This window comes from Xyrauchen texanus, chromosome 39, assembly GCF_025860055.1.
Source record: "Xyrauchen texanus isolate HMW12.3.18 chromosome 39, RBS_HiC_50CHRs, whole genome shotgun sequence".
Classification (NCBI taxonomy): Eukaryota; Metazoa; Chordata; class Actinopteri; order Cypriniformes; family Catostomidae; genus Xyrauchen; species Xyrauchen texanus.
In genome coordinates, this window is record NC_068314.1 from 12451917 (window position 1) to 12477585 (window position 25669).

The window sequence follows — 25669 nt, forward strand, 5'->3', positions numbered from 1 at the left end:
ATTTTTCACAATGGTGCGTTTGTGTGCTTAACCTAGATGTCTCAACCGACAGAAAAACGTGAGATTATGTCCATCACATGAGAGAACACATGAACTCAGCACTGTCATGAATGTGTATACTGTTGCTTACCAGAAGTGATGGTTTATAGTTAAAAAGTTCTTAAATATTTATCATTTTTGTTCCAAAAGTGATTGTATTGATTAAAAAGAAATTATTACACTATATTCATATCGATGACATTTATGATGACTGTCTGTGAATTTTTGGAGCTTCAAAGGTCAAATCACCATCCACTTGCATTTTAAGGACCTGCTGAGCTGAGATATTTTTCTATTTATCTTCAAATGTGTTCTTATAAATAAAGAAAGTCATTCAAACGCTAATGAAGATGTGTCACAGCGATGCATTTTTTCACTCTGGTGCCGAATTCAATTTATTTCAGAGCCTTTCATTACTATACCCAAGGTTCAATTTTGAAATAAATTTTTTCAAAATTCTGTCAACATTTACTTCTTAATTATTATTTTGCTTACCATTTCACACTAAAGGAGTTTTCCTAATGTTCGAGCTGTGGCTCAAAAAATTGGAAAAGAATATGATCAAAAGTGATTAACTATTTCAGAATCTGAATCTGAATCAGAATTAGGTTTACTGCCAACTATGCTTACACACACAAGGAATTTGTCATGGTGACAAAAGCTTCCATTGCAAAGAGAATACAAGAAATATACATATGCAACATATACATACAAACATTTGAAATATACATATAAACATATATACATAAACAATGAAATAAGAATACAAAATAAGATACAACTGATACATACACTCACCTAAAGGAGTATTAGGAACACCTGTTCAGTTTCTTATTAATGCAATTATCTAATCAACCAATCACATGGCAGTTGCTTCAATGCATTTAGGGGTGTGGTTCTGGTCAAGACAATCTCCTGAACTCCAAACTGAATGTCAGAATGGGAAAGAAAGGTGATTTAAGCAATTTTGAGCGTGGCATGGTTGTTGGTGCCAGACGGGCCGGTCTGAGTATTTCACAATCTGCTCAGTTACTGGGATTTTCACGCACAACCATTTCTAGGGTTTACAAAGAATGGGGTGAAAAGGGAAAAACATCCAGTATGCGGCAGTCTTGTGGGCGAAAATGCCTTGTTGATGCTAGAGGTCAGAGGAGAATGGGCCGACTGATTCAAGCTGATAGAAGAGCAACTTTGACTGAAATAACCACTCGTTACAACCGAGGTATGCAGCAAAGCATTTGTGAAGCCACAACACGCACAACCTTGAGGCGGATGGGCTACAACAGCAGAAGACCCCACCGGGTACCACTCATCTCCACTACAAATAGGAAAAAGAGGCTACAATTTGCAAGAGCTCACCAAAATTGGACAGTTGAAGACTGGAAAAATGTTGCCTGGTCTGATGAGTCTCGATTTCTGTTGAGACATTCAGATGGTAGAGTCAGAATTTGGTGTAAACAGAATGAGAACATGGATCCATCATGCCTTGTTACCACTGTGCAGGCTGGTGGTGGTGGTGTAATGGTGTGGTTTCTTGGCACACTTTAGGCCCCTTAGTGCCAATTGGGCATCGTTTAAATGCCACGGCCTACCTGAGCATTGTTTCTGACCATGTCCATCCCTTTATGGCCACCATGTACCCATCCTCTGATGGCTACTTCCAGCAGGATAATGCACCATGTCACAAAGCTCGAATCATTTCAAATTGGTTTCTTGAACATGACAATGAGTTCACTGTACTAAAATGGCCCCCACAGTCACCAGATCTCAACCCAATAGAGCATCTTTGGGATGTGGTGGAACAGGAGCTTCGTTCCCTGGATGTGCATCCCACAAATCTCCATCAACTGCAAGATGCTATCCTATCAATATGGGCCAACATTTCTAAAGAATGCTTTCAGCACCTTGTTGAATCAATGCCACGTAGAATTAAGGCAGTTCTGAAGGCGAAAGGGGGCCAAACACAGTTTTAGTATGGTGTTCCTAATAATACTTTAGGTGAGTGTATATAGAGGAAACTACAGTAGGGCAATAATGTTGTTCAAATATGTTATACAGATATACATTTATGTGCACAGTGATTTAATGTATTGTGCAGAAGGGGTAGGATATGTCTAATAAATATAAATGGAATATAAGTATGAATGAATAGTTGAATATGCACATTATTGTATTGCCACAATGGAGAGTATTGGGGCAGTTTTAACTGTTCATGAGGTGAATGGCCTGAGGGAAGAAACTGTTCTTGTGCCTGGCTATTCTGGTGCCCAGTGCTCTGTAGCGCCTGCCAGAGGACAACATTTCAGAAAGGTGTGCTGGGAGAATGGGGTGCATCCTTTGATAACTATCCTTTGAAATCTTCTGATGTCTGACTTGGTAGCTGAACCAAACCAGACAGTTATAGAAGTGCATAGGCCAGACTCAATGACTGCTGAGTAGAACTGGATCAGCAGCACCTGTGGCAGGTTGAACTTCCTCAGGGTGATTGTAAATTAGATGGCTGGTGGAGTTCAGGGTGCCCACTTGTCTGTGTGGTACCCTGTGCCGCCACACCGGGCAGCTGCCTATGTCGCCCATGCCAAAATCCGCCACTGACGAGAACCCTTTCGGCCTGATCAATGTTAGAATCTGGTGTTGATTCAAAATCAAAGTTGTTGAAACAACATTAAAATTTAAACAAAAACCCATTTTAAACATTGTTTAATCAATGTTGCAATCTGATGTTGATTCTACATCATTTTGCACCCCGCTTTAATTTTAAAACAACATTGAAATTTCAACAAAAATCAATCATTGAATCAATGTTAGAATTTGACGTTGATTCTACATCACTTTTGTTGAAACAATGTTAAAATATAAACAATGAATCAAGAAATTTGGTGATAAATAAAAACAACTTTCACATAGTTTTTAGAGTGACTGTGAAAAATTGTTTTTGCAAAACAAAATTACGTGCTCATGTGTGAAAAGGTGTTGTAATCAGACAAGCTTTTTAACAGACACCTTTACCCATAACCAACACCTTAACATAAGTGTCAAAGCAAATTAAAGGTAAACATAATAGACATCCTTTCCCTAAACCAACACCTAAACCTATCCAAACCTAGAGACAATGCAAAATGAAAAGCACATTTTCTGAAGCCAACAACTCATTTTGTGTTGCTTCTATGAGACTTTGGTCTCACGTGTCAGCTTACAGACTTGGCTGGGATCAAAATGGCCAAGGTCCTACACTCTGCACGTGCAGACTATTTATTTATTTATTTATAAATTGCATTTATTTATTAAATTGCAGGACATTTCCAAACCACATACTGCCTGCATTACAAGTACATGGCTGTGTAAACAAAGAGTGGCTTGCCTGCAGTCCTGACCTGTCTCCAATTGAGAATGTGTGGCGCATAAAGAATCGCACAATACTGCAATGAAGGCCTTGTACAAATGCACAGCTGAAGACCTGCTCTATGGATGAATGAGGGAAAATTACGCTTGCTAAACTAATCTTATTTTAAATGAGTATATAAAAAATAAATAAATATATATATATATACACATTGGTGGCCAAAAGTTTGGAATAATGTACCAATTTTATTTCACCAAAGTGGCATTCAACTGATCACAAAGTATAGTCAGGACATTACTGATGTAAAAAACAGCACCATCACTATTTGAAAAAAGTCATTTTTGGTCAAATCTAGACAGGCCCCATATCCAGCAGCCATCACTCCAACACCTTATCCTTGAATAATCATGCTAAATTGCTAGTTTGGTACTAGAAAATCACTTGCCATTTATATCAAACACAATTTAAAGCTATTTGGTTCATTAAACAAAGCTCAACCAGTGTTTGTTTTTGAGTTGCCACAGTATGCAATAGTCTGGCATGTCTTAATCAATATTATGTATTTCAAAAATGGCAAAAAAGAAACAGCTTTCTCTAGAAACTCATTAGTCAATCATTGTTTTGAGGAATAAAGGCTATACAATGCTTGAAATTGCCAAAAAACTGAAGACACAAAGGTGTACACTAGAGTCTTCAAAGACAAAGGACAACTGGCTCTAACAAGAACATAGTGGAGAGATGTGGAAGTCCAGATGTACAACTAAACAAGAGGATAAGCACATCAGAGTCTCTATTTTTAGAAACAGACAACTCACATATCCTCAGCTGACAGCTTCATTGAATTCTACCTGCTCAACACCAGTTTCATGTACAACAGTAAAGAGATGACTCAGGGGTGCAGACTTTATGGGAAGAACAGCAAAGAAAAAGCCACTTTGGAACAGAAAAACAAAAAGAAAAGGTTAGAGTGGGCAGAGAAACACAGACATTTGGACAACAGATAATTGGAAAAGAGTGCTATGGATCTTAACCCCATTGAGCTTTTGTGGGATCAGCTGGAAGCAAAGATGCCATGGAAAGTGATAAAAACATCCAACATAAAATGTGCGGGCAAAAAAAGGCCCCTCTAGTGAATTTCTCTGTTTCAATCTGTTCTACTTGGGCTATCTAGTTGTAGTGTAAATATGGAGTGTCTTTTCCTGACAGAAAAAAAAGCCACTCTAAAATTGAGAATTGCCCAACAAGACAGCCACATCTATGGCAAGTGCTACAACAAGTGTGGGGTGAAATGTCACCTGAGTATCTGGACAAACTGACAGCTAGAATGCCAATGATCGTCAGGCTATCATTGCTGCAAGTGCAGGATTTTTTGATGAGATCTCTTTGTAGTACATTTATTTTTCAAATTATATTAGTCATTTTTCACATTATTAATGTCCTGACTATACATTGTGATCAGTCGAATGCCACTTTGGTGAATATAAGTACCAATTTCTTTCCATAAGAGCAAACGTTGTGCATTATATATATATATATAAAATCACAAGGTAAAACATCAAATGTGTGTTGTAGTTGTAGTGCTTTCAATAAAACACAGGTTGAATAGAATTTACAAATCACTCCTTTTTGTTTTACTGGGATTTTCAATATTATCCCATCTTTTTTGGAATTGGGGTTGCACATCCTGTACAGCTGAAAACAACTTGCTTTACAATTCCCTTTTGTTGCCCATCCATGGACATTTCACCTGGAAAATGGAGCTAACACATGCCCATATGCCCAGCAACACTTACCACTTTGGTCCCTGGGGGCAGTGTTTCAAGTTTTGGTAAACATAGACCAATTTTAGATACATAGAGTTCACCATTAACATGATTTACTCAAGTAGAATGTGTTCTTGAATCAACATCCCTCCCTGATCCTTGAACAACATTCCTATTAACCAATCAGAATTTAGGGTTAGGTTTATAGGTAGGACTATGATTGGTTGATAAAAATGCTGCTCTATTGTCAAGTCAGGTCAGAATAATTATATGTACGAGATGAGTGCACTTTAACACCACAATGTTTTAATTACCGGAAGCATTGTGCTGCACCAGACAACTGAAATCACAACCCTTTGATATCATTTATTTAAATATATTCATACAATTATATATAAAAAAAAAAAGAAGCATTGGTACTCTATCTTAGCTGCTTCTTGAGCTGCATGAATACCTCACACCTGTACTCAACTAACCCACTCCAGTCCTCTGAACGGTCTGTATCTGTAACAAGTCATTCAGATGTGTGTCATGTTGAGAAGGTTGAAAATGTGAGCTCTGATCTCACAGCGGTGGTCTCGCCCGCTGAGCTGAGCTGAGTGCAGTCTGTTGTTTAACATTGACAGCTGGAAAAATAAACGGAAAGCAGCTCAAAGTTTAAATTCGCAATAGTATCAGATTTGAAATGTATTAATGATATTTGAAACGTTTAATAATTTATGTGCCCATATGCTTTGCTGACTTATTGTGCATTCAAGAGTTCAATATCTGTGTTATTTAAGGGTATAATTCAGCTGTAGTCTTTGTAAAAGGACATCAAATGCATTTGCTTGACATCTATAATGCATTTTTAAACAGGTTGATTCTTTTAAACTGAACTGTCTCAAATCTGTTTGACTGTTATTTTCTGCTGAAACGAACAGTGATGTCCAAGTCCAGCCATGAACTCAATCTGACGCATGACATTACAGTCATAGAAGCAGCATGAAATGAGGTGGTTGCTTCAGAATTTTTTTTTTCATTATATAATAAACTAAACTAATAAACTAAAACAGAAGACACATTTTAAACACTAATGGTTACATTTAAACACTAATGGTTAGATTTAGGCATTTATAAGGTAAGGATTTAAAATTGTATTTATATTTTAAAACACTATTGTCAGGTTCAGGCAAAGGTTTTGTGTTAGGGATGTATGTTTAAAAAATATATTATTTAAATATATAAAATATATTATACATCTTACCTCCAGCTGGATGTTTAACTGGAAACCTGGAGCTAAATGTGTTATACAGCACGTACATTTTTAATTGCAAAAATGTTATCATGTTCACTTAAATTTTATGAGACCAGGCTGGCATTTGTTCTAAGATGCAGAACGTACATTTTGAACACTGTGTTATTCGGCACAGTTATTAACAATTAATATTTGAAATGGCACTTCATATCAAAAAGGTTGCCTACCTGTGGCATAGACCGGTTTTAACAGACAAAATGATCGACCTCTTGTCATCGAATTTCCTATTAGATCAGCCTGGATGTAAAGCAGCCCTGCCCACGGATAGTCATGCTAATGTATCTGCTGCTGTTAAAAAGTATAGCAAAATCTCTACCGGTCGACATATTTATGTTCCACAGTATATTCTTTTATACTGCCAATCCCTAATTGGTGTGTGTATGTGTGCGATGTTCTGAGGGCTAATCAGGTCAAGTCTTATTCATGATGTAAAATGGTTACATGTTATGAACATTAATCTCCATGGAAACCAAGGGCTTTCCAGAAAACACTGAACAAAAACAGTTGTTAAGAAAACACATTTTTGTAATAGTTACTGTACTAAGGCCTTTTGTTTGAATAACACTTTGCCATGTCGTGGAAAAAAAGGGGGCAGAAAACTCACATCATCAAAGGGACTTTCTTTGATGACAGAGGTCTTAGGCAGTATGTCACTGTAAAGGGATCAATCGAAAGTAGGAGGCGAGAACCGGCTTGACAATATAAATAATAGTTTATATAATAAACTAAAACAGAAGACACAAACACACACGACGGACATGTCCGTAAACGATCTCTCTCTCCCGCACGATCCTCTGCAGTCGACCTATCCCTCTCGGGAGGCTTGATTAGCCTAATACGGGACCGGGTGTGAACGATCACGACCCGGCACCGCCCTCCGCCCTGCCACAGTCACCTGTCACAATTCACTTTCATTTCTTCTTTCCATTCCATGAAGGTGATTAAGACTGAAAATTCTGCCTAACATTTCTGTATGTATGTATGTGTGTGTGTGTGTGTGTGTGTTTCACGGAAGAACAGATGTCACACGGGTTTGGAACAACAAGAGAGTGTTTTTTTTTTTTCAAGTTATACGGTGGTGCCATAATTGTGTGATTTATACACTAAAACATACAACTGTGATTTATTTTATTTGTATTATTGTTATGTTTAACCTGAAACATATGTTCCCTATCTGTCACACACTCAACGTTGTGATGTAGTGACACTAGGGGTCGAACTTGGGAGCTCCAATCACCTCTGATATTGGCCAATGAGATTTGGCGAGTGGAATTTGCAAGCCACTCCCCCGGACATACGGGGGAGTGCTTGCATACACTTATTCAGGTTAGTTTTTTCGGAGCCGATCAGTGCAGAGTTTCTCACTGGCATTTCATTCACCTCAAGAAGTGTTCAGGCTGTTGGATATGTGGCACATTTCCAGCGGGTTCTCTCTCCTCACACGAGCAGCCACACAACTAAAGAGCAAGTTTCTCTAAAAGAGTAAAGCACTGATAGTCTTTCATGTCTTTTTAATGATGGCTTTCCATCTATATGCAGTTCCTTTTGTGGTCGGTATCTTTCATCCTCTGATGATCGCTGTCACACGTGTATGGCCCATAGTTACGCTGAGACAGCGTAAATAGATGGCTCATGTTCTGACCATGGCAACATTGCAATCGCATTGCCGCTCCCCATCTTGGACCTTCTGCTTGCATGCAAGCCACGGTGGCTAGTGCTGGGGGTGATTTGGGGGCTTCAATAGGAGCATTTACGCTGGGTGAATCCCCACGGACCTCCCATTCCCCATCATGCTCGTTTCCACCGGTCGAGTTAATGGATGAGTCATGCGGCTCAGGAAGGACCTCCTTTCTCAGGGACAGGACACGATTTGGCATCAGTACCCATTTACTTGGACCGTACAGAGAGCTTTAGATGCTCTGAGCAGCTCTTTGTCTGTTTTGGAGGACAGCTGAATGGGAAGGCTGTCTCCAAACAAAGAATTGCCCACTGGATTGTGGATGCCATTGCTTTGGCATACCAGGATCAGGGTGCGCTATGCCCCCTTGGAGTACGAGCACACTCCACTAGGAGTGTGGCATCCTCCTTGGCTCTGTCGAACTGCACCTCTCTAACAGACATCTGTAGAGCAGCAGGCTGGGTGACACCCAATGCTTTGTGAAATTTTACAATCGCTGGGTTGAGTCAGTTTCGTCACATGTGTTAGCAGGTAGGAACAGGTAAGTAAGCAGGCAGCTGGCTGGGTGTACTGCTTGCACACAGCACCTTTCCCCTCCCTGAGGGGATAACGTGTGATTTATTTTTTTTGTCTACATGAGTTCCCGGGACCGGCAAACCCTTGATGTCTTTCTTCCCACAGCTCCCTGCGGCAGGTGAATTCGGCTGAGAAATTCGATGCCAGGCCCAGTACTAGTGAAGTATGCCCTATCAGGTCAGCCTGTGTACTTGGGGTAGGTGGTTCCCTGATGGTAATCCCATATGAGGTGTTTTCCATGGTATGGTTTCCCTGACGGTAAACCCATGTCTTCCCCTGGGCAGAACTCTGCTCTGCCACCAGTCTCTGCACTTGTAGAGCTCCTCCCTTCCAGGTAGGACCTACTGCAGAGACTCCCGGTTTGTAAGTCTATGTGATGTGTTCTCCACACATGTTAACCTCCCTTTGGGCAGGATGTGGTCTGCAGTGTCCATTTCTCCATTGGGGAAAAGAACACCTTCCCTGGTGTGAATATATCTTGACCCCAGCTGTGAATTTTTCATTGTCAAAGAGGAAAAGTTAAAGAAAAGCCCCCCAGGAACGATGTAGCCTGCCTGCATCTGTACCGCCGATCCGCTTAACACAGTTCAGCTGGTTGTGTTTTGTATAGGGACCCCTACATCGACACAACATGGATTAAGTGACAGATAGGGAACATCTTGGTTACTGTTGTAACCTCCGTTCCCTGATGGAGGGAACGAGGCATTGTGTCCCTACTGCCACAACACTCAATTACCCACTGAAATGGCTGGGAAACGGTCTCGCCCCTCAGCACAAACCTGAATGAGTGGATGCAAGCCATCTCCTTTTATACCCGTATGTCCAAGAGAGTGGCATGCAAATTCCACTCGCCAATTCTCATTGATATTCTCAATTCTCAAATATCAGAGGCTCCCATGTTCGATCCCCAGTGTCACTACATCGACACAACGTCTTGTTCCCTCCATCAGGGAACGGAGGTTACAACAGTAACCAAGACAATTTTCTGACATGTTGTTTTTAGGAAGCTTCATTACATGTATAATTTGTGAATAATATATTTGGCAACAGCAAGATTGCTGTTAATGATATGTCTTGACCGTGGAAACTTTAACATGTTATACTTGGTCTGCTTTGTAGTTAAAGAACGAATAAAGACTGTGGAACACTCATTGATCTTACTCACCCTGAATGCTATAGTGACGGGGAATGACCCATTACTGTACTGCCATTTGATGCTTGAGTTGTACAACCAAACCAAGGCCTGATGTGGACAATTTGAGTTGTTTATTTGACTGATACTTATATTCAGATGTTTATATTAAAAATATAATTACATAAATTAAATAAACAGAAACCAGATGTAAAACCTGTGTTTGCTAAGGCAAGCTTCACTATCAATATTACTCACTAAAATAAGAGTTGGGGATTTGAACAAACCCCAATCTTAGTATAAACCCCAAGGCTTAGTACTTTAGTGTGTAACTCATCTTTCATTGTTTGTGTTACAGACATGAGCCTTAAATCATGTGGTTTTTGAGGAGAGGTGTGCAGTTATATTACTTTTCTAAGTGATGGGACTAGAGATTTTTGCCTGGTGGACATTAAATTGGGCGACAAATTCCCATAGACATACATTGGTGGAGGGAACCTTTCTAGAAACCAGAATATCATATAGACTTGGGTGGGGACTCTTTTGACTTAGGTCAGTAAGCAATCAACTGGAATACCTTAGCAACCAGTATACTCTAGCAATCGCATATAAACATGCTAACAACCTGTCAGAACACCTTAAAAACTGCTTATAATTGCAATGCCCTCAAAATCACCTCTATTACTGACATCTGTGAAACACATTTTTTTTTTTTTACAAATTTTTAGGATGCAATTAAAGATTATCATTTCAAAAGCAGTGTTAGTCATAAATACCTTTTGATTTGCTAAAATGAAGGATACATCAAAACTTTTAAGACTGCCTACATGCATTTTTTTTTTTCAATAAAACCAACCATTTATAAAACTCTTCTAATTTCACACTGGTAACTATTAAAGGTTACATAAACAGTTACCGGTGTGAAATTAATGTGAAAAAAGTAAAGCATAAGATATGAAAGCTGTGCTGTGTTGCTTTCAGCCCTACTTTATTTTTTAGACATTTTTTAGACATTTTCATGTTTTATTGGTGTATTTATTGTCAGATTTGTTCTTCTTTATGGTGCTACAAAAATTTGTTATCTATAATAAGAGAAATATACTGATTGTAATGATGGGAATACTGCATTAGCTTTTAATTTCCTCTTCAATTGCCTTCAACTGAATTTCTAAATCTCACTTTCTCTTATGTGTGTGAGTGGCATGGCATATGGTGTTGTCTCAGGGGCCCTAGGTCAAGTTGCCCATGTGATGGCTCTTATTCCAGTGTTTTCCATGCAACTGAGGTTTATTGAGTCTCCGCCCACAGCTCCTCTGGAACACTGCATGTGATCCTAATATTACAAGAAGCTTAAGGTTTCAGCACACGCTTGTGCAAGGTGTCCCACAATCAATCACTTATAGGACCTTAGGGATATCAAAAACACACTCTCTAGGGGTTTAATTTTAATAATCACTGAACAGTTGTGAAATTCAAGATTTTGTGGCTGTAGTTTTATTTATGTTTTTTTTTTATATATATTTTTTATCTTTGTATCAGTTGCTGAGATCCACATTAGACAAGGTGTCTTGCATCAAAAGCAGTAATAATTTTGTTTTTCATGACCATTTTTTATCCTCTCTCTCGAACCCTTAGATTTAATCAAGCTGTTTGTTGCTTTGTTTTCAGGATGTGTTTCACAATGATTGAATTGCACCCTGGAAGAGTGCTGTTTATTTGTACACACTGTTTGCGCTTGTTTAGCACCCGATTCACTTAAGGTATCTTTATACTGCCGAGTTAATCCTGCTCTGTGCCTGCATAAAATTATGTGTATAGGCGCAATGCTGCATAAAAGCAAGTCTAAATTAAGCCTGCTCTAACCCACTTCAGAGCAGCCTTAAACTTTGTTTTTGTCATGATAGGGTTTATATTTCATCATTTAGATGACTATTTAAGGTATAATTTCATATTTTCATTAATTTCATATTTCTATATTCAAAATGTTATATTTAAAATATTAATGTCTTAATATGTATGCAATTGTAATTTCTGTGTAAATGCCTTTATGCCTGCTTTGAGTAGCATTAAACAGTCTGTGAAAATGCATCTAAATGCAAGTTTAAATGCAGCTTCTGTGCCACCTTGGCAGTGTAAAGATGGCTTAAAATAATTGAAGGTGCTGTAAGCGATTTTAGCATTCTGAAACTTTCACGTGACTGAGATGTTGAATTAGCCACGCCTCCAATTCCAAAACCCTGGCCTCCAAAGATAATTTTGAGACCAAAACCAAGCAAAAGAGAAGCATTGTTTGTTCCTGTGGCTGTCAAATTCAACAGTGGCACAATTGCACCCTCAACTGACAAACATTATGAATCACAGCCTCAATGATCTGCTTCTAATACAATGGTATGAGAAATGATTGACAGATGAAAATCGTCAATGTCTGCGGTCACATTTTTGTTTGCTGTTTACAAAGTCTACAGCTGTCACGGAGACCGGTGAGATATCTCAGGATACTTATTTCATTAACATCTTTAAGGGAGTAGGAACATTTTTGCATACTTTTCCATAAAAAAAACACTTACAGCACCTTTAAGCAGATCAGACAATGATGTAAACTCATCAACAAAATCTGTGCCGAATGCAACTTACATGGTGTATTTCCAGTTTTAAGGGTCAGTACTTAGCGCTAGCGGAGAATGCAGCAGACCACACTGACCTGTCTCACTTAACTGGGACTGTACATCACTTCATTACTGTGATCCAGATTTTTATGAATTATGTGCAATCTATAATGATTCTAATTGACATAGAAAGAAGGCAGCTGAATTCCTGTGCCAATCCATTCACCTCTACAAAAGTTGTTGGATTTACAGCGCATTGCTGGGCTCTGCCCACGCGGGTACAGCGTTCACGGACGGGTCATGTTCTCACTGCGAGAGCATGATTATGGCAACGTTGCGGTCAAGGCTTTCCACAGGGAAAGCCATCCCAGTGGCTCCCCGCCACGGCCCTTGTACCTTCTGGTTTTAGGCTGCATCGGTTACAACTGGGAGCGATTTGGGGACCTCCCGTGGACCTCCCATTCGCCAGCACGCTCGTTTGCCCCAGCAAGTTCTGCGATGGGACCGCCGGCTCATCACAGGGCGAGTTTGTGATCTCATTCGCGGCTCGCGAAGAGGGTGAGCTTTTGATCACAGCATCGGAGAGCAGGCTGGTTCAGTCTGACGCCATGCGTAGCTGATGGCCATGCTTGCCTGGGTGACTGCGAGCATCGGGCTGGAGTGGGATCCTACGCTCCCCCCTGAACCCTTGCGGTTCAATGATTGGTTCCTTGGCCCGAGCGCCGCCCACAGCCACGCCCCAATTTTCCCCTCAAAGATTACATTTTAACTACATTGACGGCTAGGCTTAGAGTTGTAGTTTGGATTTAGAGTTGCATTCCTCTTCAATGTATTACTTACTGTCATTTTACAGCTAAAACAACTAGCTTTTGGTGCCCCTCTGTGGTCATTTCACCTGGACATTGGAGATCACTTGTGCCCTTATATTCAGAAACACTTCCCAATTTGACCAATGTTCATAAAATTTCAGGCAAGTATAGATCAAGTTTAGCTCAAGAAATTTAAACCAATTTTTTCTGAATTCACAGTGATATCAGTCTGTCATATGACCCCATTAATGTAAGAGCCGTTGGACAAATGTCTGTACAATTGGACAAATTTCATTGACGTAAAATTTGTTTGGGTCTCAAGTTAGTTTCTGTTAGTAGGTCCACTTCCTCTAGCACTTTCTTTCATTCTGACACCTGGGAAAAAAGGTGTTTTTCAGTAAGGACTCTGATACCCATTATCATTTCTACTCAAGACAGTGTGTTGTCAATCAGCTGCTTCCAGTGGCACCTGCAGCTGTTCGGCTGTATGCACTGTGCATACCATGACCGCTCTGACTGACCTGAGAAGCATTTTCTCTCAGAATATTTCAGATATGACGCGAGTCCCATATTTCTTTTGACTGTTTAAAATTCAGAACTACGATGCCCGATACTCAAAAGAGTACATTTTTTTTGTGTCGTTTCTTTTCGGTGAATAGGCTAAACAGTTTCTCACCCAGTAAAACTGTATTGGGATACTTAAGAACACAAAGAACAAACAGCACTGGATGAAGTGGATTTTTACCTACAATTGAACACCGAACATGTTGTTGCGGCCCCCGGACCCCCCTAGAGAATTTATGCCCTGTTATACACATTTTTCTGTGTTCAGGGTCGGATCGTGCTCAGTCGACCCCGTTGCCTTTTCAATATATACTCTTTTGACTGCAAGCGAATACAAACATTTTCAACGCAGGTGCACTATGAATGCTTCGTGATACTCTTTAGTACAGTCAACAGCAGATGCATGTGCACAGATGTGGACTGTCTAACAAAAACAGGTTACTAAACAACACTCTTTTATTAACAAAGTTAACAAAACATTAGCAGCCGAACTAAGAACAGAAATTTGCCATTGAGCAAAACTTTAATTTAAATATATTATTTTTGAATTATAACAAAACTGTACAATGTATGCTTAAAGTATTTTTGAACACTTTTAAGATTTGCTTCAACTTTTGCAACTTTTACCAAGTACTAAAAAAAAAAGAAATAAACAAGCATATAATAGAATGAATAAAAAAATATTTCAAAACTAATATGCAAAGTGCTTTCATATTAATAAAGCTGCATATTGCCATTTTTCTTCACGATAAGAAATGCACAGTGACATATATTATGATTAAATAAGTTGCGAGGAATCGCGTTGTAATCTAGCTGCATTAAGCATCAGCGCTCGAGGGATGAGCGTCCCCGAGGCAGAGTCTCTCTCAGCCAGGTGCAGTTTCAATCTCTCCCCCTTAGATCGGGACTTTCGCGCAACTCATAGAAGAGGCGTTTACCACACAGAGAAATGCCAGTTTCTGAGTTTATAGTTATTAACAGAGCTGCTTCTGTATTATTTTAACTTTAATAAAGCTATAACACATTAAATATAACTGCATTTGTAACGCCAGGATGTTTCCTTTATAGAGCTCCGGCTCCGCTTATTACACAACGAGAGTGCTTCTGAATTAACTTTTTTTTTTATATATATAATTCCCTAATATTTTGGGATCTACATAAAATTAAGATGTGAAAGTTTAGAGTGCATCTGGACTGTGATCTGTCTAATTCTTTCTCTTCTCAGTCAGGCGTGAACTGCAGTGCTATTCTCGCGCGTCATCATTACAGATTAATATGATTTCATTTTACGTTAAATGAGATCAAATGACTATTCGACATGATTTTTCTCGTCAAATTTTTTTTAGACGTTGTCGATAATGTCGACTAATCGTTTCAGCCCTAATGCAAATGATAATATGCTTTTAAACTAACCTGCTTTTGTTGCTTGAATTAATCCGGGTGTCTGTCTTTCTGGTGCGTTATTAAGTTTGATGTGTTTCCTCCTTTCGTCAGAAAATTGCGAAAGCACCGTTTTACAAATAGGTTTTTGCTGATCTATGATGTTTCCCTTTTCATCAGCCTCAAATCCAAAGAATTTCCAAACCTGGCTTTTTCCACTTTTCTTTTCGAAAAGATTCAGTTGAGACTCTGCATCAGCAGCTACTTTGCTTGTCGCCAGCTTTTGCTTGTTGTGAGCGTTCGAAAGTTCCTGACTCTGCATGGGTACCGGGTAGATTCGGTACTCCGGTACCTTCAGAAATTCTGGTATCGTAAAATTGTTTTGGTTTGTGTAGCAACTTGGTATCGGAGTACCGGTGTTTTTGACAACGCTAGTGTGTCGAGCATCAAATTTACATGGATTTCTGAATTTCTTAGTATTTGGTATATGAAATTTATCAACACATTTTTTGTGCTGATATAATATGTAGAGAAAATAGTTTGTATTTTATAGTATTAAATACAGTACTATTGAATTATAAATTAGTGTAAATTAGAGGTATTTTCCCTAGTGGACCACAATATATGTTAGAAAATTTTTCAAAAGATTTAAAAAAACGTTGAAAAAAATTTAATCCTCAGTCAAAAATAGAGTAGGCTTACAGACATACAGTTTTATTTTCTAGTGGCATTGTGGTGGAGATTTTGATTAATCTCTCTCTCTGACGCGAGTCTTTTCCTAAAAGATTTGTTTACTGATTCATTCAGCAACAGTTTCTGCAAATTACACCTTTTTACCAGTAGGTGTCGACAAATGAGCATCTCTTGATTAACCTCCTGTTGTTCCAGTCCTGGGTATTGCTGTATGGGTGTTCAGAGTGGTTCTTAGTGCACTGCTCTGTGGTTGCTCGTTGGAATGTGTAAATCATGTAAATCAAACTTGTTTTTATAAACAACAAGTTGGTGGGTCGTCTGTCTGAACGACTAGTATTATGGAAGCCCTAATTAGGCTTATTTAGCATCATGCCCACCAAACTTCGATCAGACATGTTTCTTATAGGGCTTTTCTATTGGATGTTGCTCTTATGTTCAAAGAGAGTTGAACATAGAACAACTCAGTAGAACAGCAGCACACAGCAGTCTTGAGACTCGTTTTGCTGAACAGTTTTTGACACGCCATCTTGAAGGGATAGGTACTGTAATTTTATTACGTTTTTTTTAAGACATTACAGCCAGTTGTCTCATTATGCAGTTCTCATGCGTCTTGATAACTCCCATCTCATAGCGTAACAGAACAGCTACTTAATACATTATCACTGGCGTGTGTTTTTCTGACGCTGTTTTAATGATCTCATCAATGAGATGTTCAGGGAACATTTGTTTTGCTCATTTCTGGTCAATTTAGGGACTTTTGGTCTGTGTTCAACCGACAGCTGGTGTCCTGTTCAATCTAGAATTGATGAAGAATTCAGACACAAACAAAGCTCATCCCATGACTCACAAGTACATGACCACACATTTATGGACACAGTCATAATACAACCTGTAAACTGGTATTATTAGAAAAAATAGTGTATGAAAGCAGATGTTTTTAAAGCATGAAAAATATTACCATAGAAGGAAAGGTATAAAACAGGTAAAGTGGGACACTCTTTTTAAAATGTGATACAAATGGCTACAATTTACGTCCGCCCATACTTTTTTATTATGAACTTAATGCCTTCTTCTTTTTTAGATAGATAGATAGATAGATAGATAGATAGATAGATAGATAGATAGATAGATAGATAGATAGATAGATAGATAGATAGATAGATAGATTTTATGGTGTTATGTTGTTATACAAAGTTTAAAACTTTTGCTAATTCTTTGCACAGCAAAGATTATCACAGTAAAATCATGGTGACATACATATTTTTTATATCTTGTGACAATACCTTTGAAACTGCGAGTGTTTTAACGTTGTTTGTTTGTATTTTTAAAGAAAGGAGAGACAAGTCGACATAACATGATGGAGCATATGCTTTTCCCACCAGATCGTGCCACTAGCTTATAATAATTGTATTATTGTTGTTATAGAAACACCACAGGACCGCAAAGGACATGAAGATTTCAAACTCACTATTCTAAAGACTACAAAAGCTTATAAATGTGTGTAACAGTAACATGTAGTAGGATAGTGTAGTATTATTGTGTGTAAACTGATGTTATGCAATGTGTCTCTTTCAGGTCCTCATAACCGTGTGTCGCGATGTCCTCCTAATGAGCATCAGTGTTTGGGATCAGATTTGTGTGTTCACATGAGTAAACTGTGTAACGGGGTGCCAGACTGCACTGATGGAGAAGACGAGGGCCCGCACTGCAGAGGTAACAACTACTACTTCATCATCACAAACTTCAGTATTGTTTTTGTTTTTTTCAGTATGCAGATATATTGTGTTGTTAGTAAAAACAAAAAAAGCTAAATATGAATTAATGTAATTAATTTAAAACACAAAATAATTTGCTGTATTTAAAATATTTATATTTTGCACAACTAATTTAGCTAGATGCAAGTAGACTTAACTCAGATTTGCTATTTAAATGTTGTTGTTTCAACTTAACAATTTTACACGAATGGACACAAGTTTAGGTCATACAACAGCACAGCTTAAATAATGACGATTTTATGTCAATCATGAAATAAACGTATCTCTCACAGAAATGCATATGCATAACTGTTCTTCAGTTGCACTTGCACAAAAACTAAGATTGTGTTAACAGGGTCCATCTTGGCCAAATGGTACACAGATTACCCTACTGGTGACATTAAATGTTTAATAACAACTATTTATATTCCCCTATATTTCATTCAAGTGCAAGGCATTGTGGATATTGCCTAAAGCCTAAATATTGTACTTTTATCCATAGTATTTTAAGTCTATGGATTTTTAAGAAAAATAAGTTCACAGAATGTAGATGTTTGAGTTATGAGCCCAAAACTTAACATTTCAAGTAATGTTTAATTAAGACAACTTAATTGTTCTAGTAATGACAACATTAGGATTTAAAGTGCTGTGGTTGGGGAGTAGTTTTACGTAGGCATACCTTCAAATAAATGGCAAAAGGTTCAGTTCATAATGCAGCTCATTCTGGCTAAAAACTGCCTCTAAGACATTCTGACTTACAAAGCAAACAACCACAGTCATTTTGTTTTTACGTGCCATTTAGAGGCAAGCTTTTAAATAGAGTGGCATGAAAAATTCATTGAAATAATTGCACAACAGTTTCCACACATTTTTTACAGAGAAAAAAAAAACCCACCAAAAATGTGATCACTCTGTGATCATAATTTTATTTTATTTTTTTGACAGATTGTATCACTCATGTAACTTAAAGACTATACAGTCTTGCTCGTTGATACCAAGTTCACAAAAAATCACAGTGATTTCCATCACATACTCCGCTCATGGTAGGTCTGTATAGAATGAATGTGATTTTTATTTCCAGAACCCTACTGTTATGATAATAACTAATGTTATCCAAATTTGAAATGTGAATATAATCATGAAGTATTGATTTTAGGTGGTGGGAAGTGTTATTGACTCTCTATTTTAAGAGGGGTTCAACATATGGTCTGATAAGATTATCTCAGAATTTCCAAAGATCAGCCAAATTAAAACAACATTTTTTAGTCTAATGTAAATTAATATTTCAGTTTACACAAATGCCTATAACATGTATGTTCATGTAGGCAATGGTTTACACTGATACAAATTTCATATACTTGCACATAGTGTATACAATACAGTATGCAGTAACATTAATTTCAGAATACTAAAACAAAATTCTGATTTCATACATGTAACATATTGTATATTGTCCCAAATAATAGTGGAATATGTATATGTAGCCTACATTTATGTCCAAATAAATATACTATAGTTTTATACATATTTTCATGGCCATATATCAGATTTTTTAATGGGAGGGAATATTAAATACTTTTTCCCTTACAGTGTTTATCAGCATACTATAAAATCTTTGTATGTTCATATTACAGTAAGTCAAATCAAAGACTTATCAATTTAATGCGTTTTATAGTAATTTGTTTTACATTGCTTCAAAAATGGCAACAATAATACAGCAACAATGTATCTTGTTTCATGTATCTTTTATCTGTTTGCCTATTATTTTTTATAGTCACCTTATTTTCAGATCAATCACCATCTACTCATCAGTAATAATGGCATGGTGGCAGGGAGCAGTACTGTTAAGGAGTTCTCAATAAAAGCTGGCTCACTGACACACTATTACATATTTCATTTATGTGAGTTCAGAGTTGATTGGTTGTTACATCTCGTACTATTCATAACAGTCTGCTGAGACCCGCTGGGAAAACATTAGAGGTGGGCAATATTGCATTAATTGATTGACAGTGTGACAAGAAAATCAGTGCTAAGTAGAATCAATATCTCCCCTAATGTAGTCTCAGCCTCAGACGGCAGGCCCACGGACTGACCACAGTCTGTTCTTTGCCGTTTTAGTCTAAGCTACGAAAGACTAGCCCTCACTGCATTTCAGTTAACACCCTCACATACACTCCACAACGGAGTTCAGTGAGATCACAATGGGCTCAAGGGACACTGCCTCGCTCTGAACCTTTATCCGCTGATGTCACTGTTTGACAGAGTTAATTTGGAAATATGACTGCTATAAAAAATTGTTTTTATTTATGTACAGTTGATTATTTTTCTCACCCAAACTTTTGAGGTGGCACTGCCTCTCTTGCCTCTTTTGAGAAAACACCACTAGTCAACATGGCTTTAGAATGTTTAGAACATGGCTTTAGAATGTTTAGAACATGGCTTTAGAATGTTTAGAACATGGCTTTAGAATGTTCACTTGCCCTGAAAATGTCCCCATTCTGTCAAATTATTGACATGCGTCACCCCCCATTTAGACATTTTTGCATTAATTCAAACATGTCCACCTTTCACTCTGGGGCTACAAATAGCATGTTGAGTGTGCAAACTCTGAGATATGGGTTCTGTTCCTATAGACACCAGAAAGTAACAGCACTCACATAAACAATTTGGAGGACCCAGTGGTTGCAATTTTATCTCAAATAGCCTTTTTATTCCACTGACAGTTAGGTTTATGGTTGGGGTTTGGGTTAGGATGTGGGGTTAATGAAATATGCATTTCTGCTGAGTTTATTACATAAGTTCTTTACAACTAAAAATACTCCCCTTTAACGCCACCATGTGGACATTTACATTACAGCAACAGCACTTCCATCTTTGGCCACTGGGGGCTTTGATTTGAATTTCAATTAAGTGTAGCATTCAATTTCAGCAGCAGAACTTTTTACCTCCTGTGTGGACAGTCTGCATGTTGAAGGGGTGTTCTTAGGCACGTTGTGAAGCAGACTAATCATAAAATTTGTTTAAACAATTACTAAAAAAAATTATAATAATAATTAAACTTTAAAAAAAACGTATTCTGACAGGTGGGTCACGTGAGGCTTTGTGCACGCACGTTTTATTTCAGACAATGCGACACACAAGGATATGATGTCACGCAGGAAGGCCTCTGGTGTGATTAAATAAGACATCACAAATAACAAATATTATTATATTCAAAATGTTAAAATATATTATCTACTCACTTTCCTGAAACAATAAAACAAGCAGCTTTGAAATATGTATTCTTTGTATTGAGCCAAGAGGTCAGGGTGTGATGTTCTGATCTTCTATTGGTCATGTGTCCTCTTGTTATATGGATTCCCATGTAGTTCACCAATTAACTTTTGTCCGGATATTTATTTGCATGAGCTTGCATTTCCGGTCTCCCACGTTAAGATGCGTTTGAATGGGAGTGAATGGAGTACGAACTGTAGTGTAACCGCATTAACACATTCAGAGCATGGAATGATATTTATTGAACTTCATTTTGGATGTAATTTTTTTCTGACAAGTGTGACTATGTCTGCCACATACACTTACTTTACCATTGTGTGGTGAAATGTGAAGTTAAGGAAAAATCCCTGTCAAATTTATTTTTAAACCTCAATCCTCTTAAGGATTTGCCAGTGAAGAACTTACTGTGCTTGCTCAACTTCATACCTACCTTCACTCACACACACACACACACACACACACACACACACACACACACACACACACACACACACACACACACACACACACACACACACACACACACAGAGAGACTCACTGCTGTTCATATGATTGAAATTTTATATAAAGTGTTGTCTGCATATTACCATACTGCTGAGAGCTGTTAAAGCAATCATCAGGTTTATTTATTTTCTGTTGGTTTGTTTTTTTATGCCCTCTGAGTTCTGGGTCAATTTTGTGAGTGTGGGTGTATGTAAATTTTACCAGGTGCTGTTATATCATGTCAGTAACTCAGCAGTTTGTCAATTTGAAATAAATATACTATATTATGGAAAACAGGATTCTTGCCAGTTTGAAATAAAATAACTTCAATGTACTACTACTGTATGTAGAGTCTGGACAACTCAGTGGTTTTAAAATGGTGGATCGCATCCCACATCTGTTCCAATGTGGACATGTGGACAGAAGTGAAAAAAACAATGCTAAATGCAAATAATAAAATGCAACTTACCATAGAATAATTAGAATAGCAAAATATATGTGGCTCATCAACTTTTAACCATTAAATGCATGGGTGTTTGCCAAACATATATATATATATATATATGGGGGTGAGGAGGTTGAATCTTCCTAGACTGCGCATGATTCCCTCTTTGGATCTCTCTGTGGTCCTGTAGGCCTTACAGAGAGCCCCATTTGAGCCCCTGGAGGAGTCTGAGCTCAGCACTCTGTTGCTGTAGACTGCCCTCCTGGTAGCGTTCACCTCTATCAAGAGGGTTGGGGACCTGCAGGCACTCTCTGTCACTAGCGAATGCCTGTAGTCGTTGTTGTGTCTAGTTCACACTCTGCACATCTATCTGGACCACACGGAAAGATTTAGACGCTCGGAGCAGATCTTTGTCTGTTTTGGAGTACAGCAGAAGGGGAAGGCTGTCTCTAAACAGAGGCTGGCCCATTGGATTGTGGATGCCATATCTTTGGCTTACCAATCTTAAGACCTGCCTTGCCCCTTGGGAGTTCGGGCGCACTCCACCAGAGGAGTTGCATCCTCCTTGGTAATGGCAAGTGGTGCCTCTAACAGACATATGCAGAGCAGCGGGTTGAGCTACACCCAATACCTTTGCAAGGTTTTACCACCTTTGCTCTGCCTCAGCCACTATGACTGCATAGCCTCTCCATAGATAGGGTCCTCCCCAGGAGTTCCATTCCATATGCGAACTTCCCGGTCGGTAAGTCCATGTGAGGTATTTTCCACATGTTAACCTCCCTCTGGTAGGATGTGGTCTCCGTGATTGCACTTGAGCACTTTCCCAGCGCTATTCTATTAGCTGCTCGTTGGGAAACTGCGTAATACGGAAATCAGGACAGGCCACTGCCTGTAGCCTCCTCTGGTAAGTGCTCTCCTCCCAACCTTAACGGGACCAGGGAGGCACCTTACCTGACATGCTGGAGGGTCACGATGTGGAAGAGCGCTCGCTGTGAGGCACGCAGCAGCTTGCTCGTGTCTGCTCCGCCACCTCGTGAGACGTTCAGTGCCTGTGGCGTTTAGTATAGGGACCCCTATTGACACTACATCAACACAACGTCGAGTGAGTGACAGATATGGAATGTCTTAGTTACTAATGTTACCTCCGTTTCCTGATGGAGGGAACAAGACGTTGTGTCCCTCTTGCCACAGCGTTTAACCTACCGCTGACATGGCTGCGACTCTCTCTCTCTCTCTCTCTCTCTCTCCTTAGCACAAATCTGAATGAGTGGGACGCCATCTCCTTTTATACCCATATGCCGGGCAGAGATTGGCATGCAAATTCCATTCGCCAATTCTCATTGGCCTTTCCTGAATAAATCAGAGGTGATTGGGGCTCTCAAGAGCGAACCCCTAGTGTCACTACATCGACACAACATCTCGTTCCCTCATTCAGGGAATGGAGGTTACATTAGTAACTGAGATGTTTTGGTAATTGTTTAAGGCATCTACTTTGTGCATGACACGAGTCATTTTTCCAACAATTGTTTACAGACAGATTGTTTCACTTAAAAATTGACTATATCACAATTTGAATAGGTCAAAAATGTACATACACTAATTTAACTGTGCCTTTAAGCAACTGGGGGTGTACCTGTGGATGTATTTTAAGGCCTACCTTCAAGCTCAGTGCCTCTTTGCTTGACATCATGTGGAAAATCAAAAGAAATCAGTCAAGACCTCAGAAAAAATGTTGGACTTCCACAAGTCTGGTTCATCATTGGGAGCAATTTCCAAATGCTTCAAGGTACCATGTTCATCTGTACAAACAATAGTATGCAAGTATAAACACCATGGGACCACGCAGCCATCATACTGCTCAGGAAGGAGATGTATTCAGACTCCTAGATATGAAAAACAGTAAAACGAGCCCTATATCGACATAACCTGAAAGGCTGCTCAGCAAGCAAGAAGCCACTGCTCCAAAACCGAGATAAAAAAGCCAGACTACAGTTTGCATGTGCACATGGGGACAAAGATCTTATTTTTGGGAAAAACTTCTGGTCTAATGAAACAAAAATTTTACAGTTTGGCCATAATGGCCATCGTTATGTTTGGAGGTAAAAGGGTGAGGCTTGCAAGCTGAAGAACACCATCCCAACCATGAAGCATGCGGATAGCAGCATCATGTTGTGGGGGGGGCTTTGCTGCCATCTATTTCATAAAATAGATGGCATCATGAGGAAGCAAAATTATGTGGATATATTTAAGCAACTTCTCAAGACACCAGCCATGAAGTTAAAGCTTGGTTACAAATGGGTCTTCCAAATGGACAATGACCCCGAGCATACCTCCAAAGTTGGCAAAATGGCTTAAGGACAACTAAGTCAAGGTATTGGAGTGGCCATCACAAAGGCCTGACCTCAATCCGATATAAAATTTGTGCAAGTAAGGAGGCCTACAAACCTGACTCAGTTACACCAGTTCTGTCTGGAGGAATGGGTAACTTATTGTGAGTAGCTTGTGGATGACTACCCAAAACATTTGTCCCAAGTTAAACAGTTTAAAGGCAATGCTACCAAATACTAACAAAGTGTATGTAAACTTCTGACACACTCTGAATGTGTTGAAATAAATAAAAGCAAAAATAAAGGGCCTGGGTAGCTCAGCAAGTAAAGACTCTGACTACCACACCTGGAGTCGCAAGTTTGAATACAGTGCTGCTGAGAGACTCCAGTCAGGATTCCTAAGCAACCAATTGGCCCAGTTGCTAGGATGTGTAGAGTCACGTTGGGCTAACCTCCTTGTGGTCGCAATAATGTGGTTCTCACTTTCGGTGCGGCACTTGGTGAGTTGTGCGTGGATGCTGCGGAGAATAGTGTGAAGCCTCCACACGCTACGTCTCTGTGGTATTGTGCTCAACAAGCCACATGATAAGATGCTTGGATTGACTGTCTCAGACGCGGAGGCAACTGAGATTCATCCTCTGCCACCCAGATTGAGGCGTCACTACGCCACCACGAGGACCTAGAGAGAACTGGGAATTGTGCATGTCAAATTAGAACATGGGAGAAAAAAGAATAATTAAAAAGTGGAAATAAATAATTTTCTTACCGTGTCGTAATATTAAACATTAAAGCACTCTCCAAATTACTTTTATATACCATTTCCATGATTGATTGGTCAACATTAAATCCCTTTAATCTTTGCATGAGGTACAATTTTGGCTTGCTTTCTTAAAAATACAGTCTATATTCACACAGTAATCCAACGTTGTGTCAATTTATGTACCCAAATACTTGATTTAAAACTCAGCAAACTCTACAACCTGTCCACAAATTCTGCTCTTCTCATCAATAGCTGTTCATCCAATTTAACGTTAAAAATCAGTTCCTTAGTTTTCTTTACATTATGCAATGCAATTGATTGACACTATTCCTCAAGAGACTTAACATTCTTTTAATAGGTTTGCTCACTTAAAGGTTGATCCTTCATATAAGCTTCAAGCAATACCATATCATCAGCATACTTAATATAGCTGTTTGATTCTGAGTTTGTAACTCATTGATATATATTGAAAACAAACCAGGTGGCACAACCTTGAGGAGCCCCTGTATTTAAGACCAGTACATTAGAGAACATACCATTCATAAAACCTCTTTGTGGCTAATCTGAAAGAAAATCTTTAATCCAATGTATCTGTCATGTTCACTGTTGTCTTTTGTTTTGTGCTTTTATGTTGAAATTTAGTTTAGTTCCTGTTTGGTTTTTGTAGTCCTTTTGTAGTTTCATTTTATGATTGGTTTTCCCCTGATTAGTTTTGATTCCCTGATTGTTTCCCCATGTGTTCCTCAT

At 38.8% G+C, this 25669-nt stretch overlaps 1 protein-coding gene across 3 annotated transcripts in view; it reads left to right on the forward strand.

Moving 5' to 3' along the window:
- Positions 1 to 25669, forward strand: part of lrp1aa (low density lipoprotein receptor-related protein 1Aa) — a 296995-nt gene that overhangs the window by 42338 nt on the left and 228988 nt on the right. For all 3 annotated transcript variants that reach the window (XM_052110997.1, XM_052110998.1, XM_052110999.1), the window contains exon 3: positions 17456 to 17593. In XM_052110997.1, the coding sequence (XP_051966957.1) occupies positions 17456 to 17593 (138 nt within the window). The remainder of the gene's footprint in view (positions 1 to 17455; positions 17594 to 25669) is intronic.